The 5,361-nt window shown below is 58.2% G+C and overlaps 2 protein-coding genes across 2 annotated transcripts; both read left to right on the top strand.

Annotated features, from left to right (window-relative positions):
• Positions 1–394: 394 nt before the first annotated feature.
• On the top strand, positions 395–3,151 carry SDRG_17175 (hypothetical protein; the record flags this gene model as incomplete). The annotated part of the gene is made up of 4 exons (XM_008623412.1): positions 395–499; positions 545–1,497; positions 1,546–1,876; positions 1,922–3,151. 4 exons carry the CDS (start codon positions 395–397, stop codon positions 3,149–3,151), a joined length of 2,619 nt encoding a protein of 872 aa, XP_008621634.1.
• Positions 3,152–4,373: 1,222 nt separating this feature from the next.
• Positions 4,374–5,361, top strand: SDRG_17174 (hypothetical protein; the record flags this gene model as incomplete). Its single annotated transcript, XM_008623411.1, has 1 exon — positions 4,374–5,361. A coding segment is annotated over exon 1 (963 nt), but the record flags the coding sequence as incomplete, so codon positions are not given.

Raw genomic sequence — 5,361 nt, 5'->3', positions numbered from 1 at the left:
ACTGCGACACAAGTCAACCGCACTAGTTGTATATAAATTTAATTCACTGTCCTGACGGGTATGTACACACTCAGAGGGTGTGCGCATGAGCGGCCAACTAGCGTCGCAACTGCACGGCCGTCCAACTTCAACTGCAATGTTGAAGATGTTGAGATGGTGCTTCTATGCTTCCGATAGGCTTCACCGCTACCGCAGCTTGCGTTGGCACAAACACAACTCGAACGTTCTCACTTATGCAGACAATATTGTGTGCACTCGCTGTATCAAGGACGCCCGATACGTTCATTCGCGCTTGGATACCAAACAGCAAACTCCACAGCTGGCACGAAGGAGTATCTTTTATCCCACGCGCTAAGTTCTTTTCTCTGGGGCATTTCAAAATCACCCGTCGCGCATGCAGTGGTCCCTTCTTGCGTCAATCACGGCAGTCGCCGCAGCGCAAAATGCTACAGCGTACAACGACCTGGATGCGCGCGCTGAAGCCATCATTACGGCCATGGTACGTCATCACCTTCAACCGCCGTGGGCTGCAATATCTCAGTAGACGCCGCATCAGTGGATCGCTCAAATGGCCCAGATCAACATTGGCTACATCACGTACCCGGACGGCTCGCTGAACGAAGCCGCGGTCGCCCAGTGCGCGCGCATCGGCGTCGGCGCGTTCCTGAACGGGTTCCTGAACGTCCATCAATGGCGCGCAATGATCTCGCGCATCCAAGCCATTTACGCCCAGCACCACGTCGCGCCTGTCCTCTACGGCCTCGACAGTCTGCACGGCGCCAACTACGTGCACGGTGCGGTCATGGGCCCACAGCAAATCAACAACGGCGCAACGTTCAACCCATCGCTTGTCTCGGGCTTTGGCGCCATCACCGCCCGCGACTTGGCGGCAGCCGGCGTCAACTGGGCGCTCGCACCGGGTCTCGATATCGCGCAACACAAACGCTGGCCGCGCGTGTACGAGACGTTTGGCGAGGACCCGTACTTGACGTCGGAGCTCGGTGTCGCCGCGGTCCACGGCATCCAGTCGGTGCGCAGCGTGGCAGCGACGTTCAAGCACTTTGGCGCATACGGCGCGTCGGCCACGGGCGACGACCTCGGAACTGCCTTTGTCTCCGAGTACGAGCTGCTCAATTACTACACGCCGTCGTTCACGGCGGCGATCCGCGCCGGCATTCGCTCGGGCATGACAGGGTACGCGTCGATCAACGATGTGCCCATGGTTGTCAACGAAAAGATGACGGTGGATTTACTGCGACACGACATGGGCTTTGACGGTGTGCTCGTCACCGACTGGGAAGACATTTACCATCTCAACTTTGTGCATCACTTGGTCAACTCCAACATGGAGGCGGTCCGCGTCGCCATGACCAAGTCATCCGTGGACGTGAGCATGGTGCCGTACGACGCGAGCTTTGTTGGGTACGCCGAGTCGCTGCTCAAGGCCGGGAAGCTTCCGGCATCGCGCTTCCGCGCGTCCGCCAAGCGCGTCATCAAGTACGAAGACTCTCAATTTCGGCAACCCTAACCTCCGCGCGCGTGTAGAATGAAGCTCCAGCTAGGGTTATTTGACGCGCCCATGCACGGCGCCGACGACGTGGCACGCGTCGGTAGCAACGAAGACCGTGACGCGGCGCTCGCCATCGCGCGTGAGTCTATCGTGCTTCTCCAGAACAGAGAGAACGTGCTCCCACTGTGGAACGAGCCGCGTCTCTTCTTGACGGGGCCGTCGGTTGACAACATTGGCTACCTCTGCGGCGGCTGGACGTGGGAGTGGCAAGGCCGCAGCGACAACAGCGTGTTTGCCGGTAGTCAGTCGATCCGTGCGGCGTTCGCCTCGCTGTACAAGGACCCATCCCGCCTTTCGTTCCTTCCGGTGCCTTGTCGATATTGTGATATTTTTGCTACAGCTCTATACTAGGGCATTGACATTCAAGGCAGCCATGTTGGAAATTATTCCAGCGCGTTGGACAAAGCACGTGCAGCGGAGTACGCGGTCATCGTCGTGGGTGAGGCGCCGTACGCGGAGAGCTTTGGCAATATCAAGGACGCCACGTTGCCGGCCGGGCAGCTCCAGTACATTCGCGACATTGCCTCCACCGGCACCAAAGTCATCCTCGTGCTCGTCGAAGGTCGCCCGCGCCTCCTCAACGGTGTCGCCGACGTCGTCCACGCTGTCATTGACGCGATGCTGCCGTGCCACATGGGCGGCCAGGCCATCGCCGAGATCATCCTCGGCCTCACCAACCCCAGCGGCCGTCTCAGCATGACGTACCCCAAGGACCAGACCAAAGACAACATGGTGACGCCGTACTTCCAGCGCAAGAACGGCGTGTGCGTGCTCACGGGCGCGGCGTGTCCCGCCGAGTGGGAGTTTGGCACCGGTCTGAGCTACACGACGTTCAGCTACACCAACTTTGCGCTCAGCGCCAACCAGCTCAACACATCGGCCGAGTCGCTGACGGCGAGCGTCGTCGTGACCAACACAGGCACAATGGCCGGGAAGGAAGCGGTCTTGCTCTTTCTGAGCCAAGGTGCGCGTACGTCCGGGACGCCCGAGACCAAGATGCTCAAGAAGTTTACCAAAGTGTCGCTCTCGCCCGGGCAGTCGACGACGGTGACGTTCTCGATTGGCTTCAACGACTTTGCGATCTACAACGGTGGCATTGGGTCGGGCTTGCTCAAGTCGGCTGAGGCAGGTGCCTACTACGTGGGCGTCAAGCCCGAGACGGTTTGCGACGCCAATACGATTGGGACGCTCTGCCAGGCCTTTGCGTACGCACCAAAGACGTTGCTGGCCCAGGTGTTCCACTTGCACGACCGGTCCAGTGAGTCGGCCAGCGTTGTCGCCGGCCATGGCCACGCCCTTACGATACCCGAGCGGCTCGTGGGCCTGCTTGGCAACTTGCCGAGCGTCAACAATTGGGTGCTTGACGCCGTGCACAACACGCTCTCGATTGTGGGCTCGGGGCTGTGCCTGGGCCTCGGCGCCGAGGGCCTTGGGCTTGGCGACTGCTCGACACCGACAAAGCACCAGCAGTGGCGCCACGATGCCGCCACTGGCCAGCTCCGCCACCTCGCGCAGGTCGATCACTGTCTTCATGCCACAGACAACGACCTCGTCCTCGCCGCGTGCCACGTCACGACGTGAATAAGTGTGGCCAACACTGAATGTTGTAATTTGCAACGAACATGAGCAATACTCTGTGTGCTAGTTTGCTACTGTAGCAGGATCCACACCGCCGTCGAGAGAACATGCGTGTTGTGCGAACGCTTCCCCCTGGAAGAAGACGAAGGGTGGGACTATCATGCGAAATTGTGTATCCTAGTATTATCCTCGGTGACGACGAGCGACTGGATGGTTGAAATGGCCCGTCGATGTGCCACGTGCAACTTCAACATGGCTGTCCATGTTGGCACGAATGGAACCAGCTGTGACGTTACACATACGTTCCCATGTGCGGCTGCAGTCGTCCGCGTACTGACTACTGAATCGGACCAAGATTTTATTTAGTTGGCACAAGAATCAAAGCGTACGTCGCTGCGGCCCATAAGTGCTGCCGTCTAGTTAGGGACTGTCGTCCGCACCCAGTGTCCTGTCCAGAATCTGGCTGTCTTTGCGGCACGGACGCGACCCGTCAATCTGGTCAGGACCCACGTTTTCCCAGAATACAGTAGCGTGCACACCCAGTAAGATCTCCCTCTCGCCCGGTTCGCACTATTAAAATTGGTTGTTGTTGAAATGAGTCTTTCGAATTTTACGGATTAAGGGTCCTATTTCTAGGGTCGTCCGGCCTCCAACCTGATTTCCGGTAGGCACGAATTTCCGGCATAGGCCGTTTTAATCTTGCTTCTTCCTTGTGTTCCTTGTGGCACTTGCCGAGCGTGGCCTTATTATGGTGACCGTCTTCAGTGACATTATTAAAATAGGTTGTGATTACTTTTTGGCCCATGACGACCGACACACCGCCATGGCATCGAGCGGCATTGTGAAAGAGTGCGGTAGAAGCGCCCTGACTGCTCTCGACCTATCATACTTGCTATCATACCGTCGAGTTGGGACAATATGCGTGTACACTATCGTACTCTCTTCTACGAGCACTCATCGATGTTACACACTGCCCGGCACTCTTCCCGACGCTTTGTTGGGCTGGTGGAGGCATTGTCGATCTCCAGAGCAGTTTCATTATACATATGTCCATCGAACATGACAAATGTGTTCCACGCTCATTTGGGTCGTCGTGTGCGCTGCGAATCAGCTCGGGCTGCCCCGTCGTCGTTCTTGAAGCGCCAGCAGATGGTCCGCTGGATGGCGTCGTTTTGGGTGCTGCTTCTCACGTCGTACAACAACTGAGTCGTTCACTTTGCAGTTTGCCAGATCACGACGAGTAGTAGTATGAAGGTGCTGCATCTTCTCTCGCTGCTCTCGACGCTGGCTGCCGCCGTCGACTATGACGCGCAGGCCGAGGCCATCGTGGCCAAGATGACGACGGACGAGTGGATTGGTCAAATGACGCAGCTCGACCTCTCGTATATTATGGACGGAAACGGCAAGCTCAACGAGTCCAAGGTGCGCGAATGCGCCAAGCTCCGCGTCGGGTCTTTTCTCAACGGCCAAATGAACGTCACCGAGTGGCGCAGCTTGCTGGGTCGTATCCAAGACATCTTCAAGGAAGAAGGCGCGCCGCCGATGCTCTTTGGCCTCGACTCGATCCACGGCGCGAGCTACACCTTTGGCGCCGCGCTCTCGCCCCAGCAAACCAACAAGGGCTCATCGTTCAACCGCGACCTCGTGCGCAAGTCGGCGTATGTCACGGCGCGCGACTCGGCGGCGAGCGGCGTCAACTGGATCTTTGCGCCCAACGGCGACGTTGTTGTCCACAAGCGCTGGTCGCGCATCTTTGAGAGCTACGGCGAGGACCCGTACTTAGTCTCGGAGATGATTGCCGAGGCCGTCACGGGTATTCAGTCGGTGCCCGGTGTCGCGGCCAACTTCAAGCACTTTGTCGCGTATGGCGCCACGTCAACGGGCGACGACCGCGGGGGTGCCTTCCCGACCGAGTACCAGCTGCTCAACTACTACTCGCTACCGTTTCTCTCGGCAATCAACGCCGGTGCGCTCAGCGGTATGGCGAGCTACGAAGTCGTCAACAACGTGCCGATGGTGAGCAACCAAAAGCTCACGGTGGACCTGCTCCGAAAGGACATGAAGTTTGACGGGCTCCTTGTCACGGACTGGTTTGACATTTACAGCCTCATCGACCACAACGTCGGTGTCTCGACCCGCCAAGCGGCGATCGCGATGAGTCTCAACCAGGCTTCGATCGACATGAGTATGGTGCCGGACGATCCGGACTTCAT

Source organism: Saprolegnia diclina (assembly GCF_000281045.1).
Source record: "Saprolegnia diclina VS20 unplaced genomic scaffold supercont1.208, whole genome shotgun sequence".
Classification (NCBI taxonomy): Eukaryota; Oomycota; class Saprolegniomycetes; order Saprolegniales; family Saprolegniaceae; genus Saprolegnia; species Saprolegnia diclina.
Note: the sequence above shows the minus strand (reverse complement) of the source record. Positions and strands in the feature narration are given on the sequence as shown.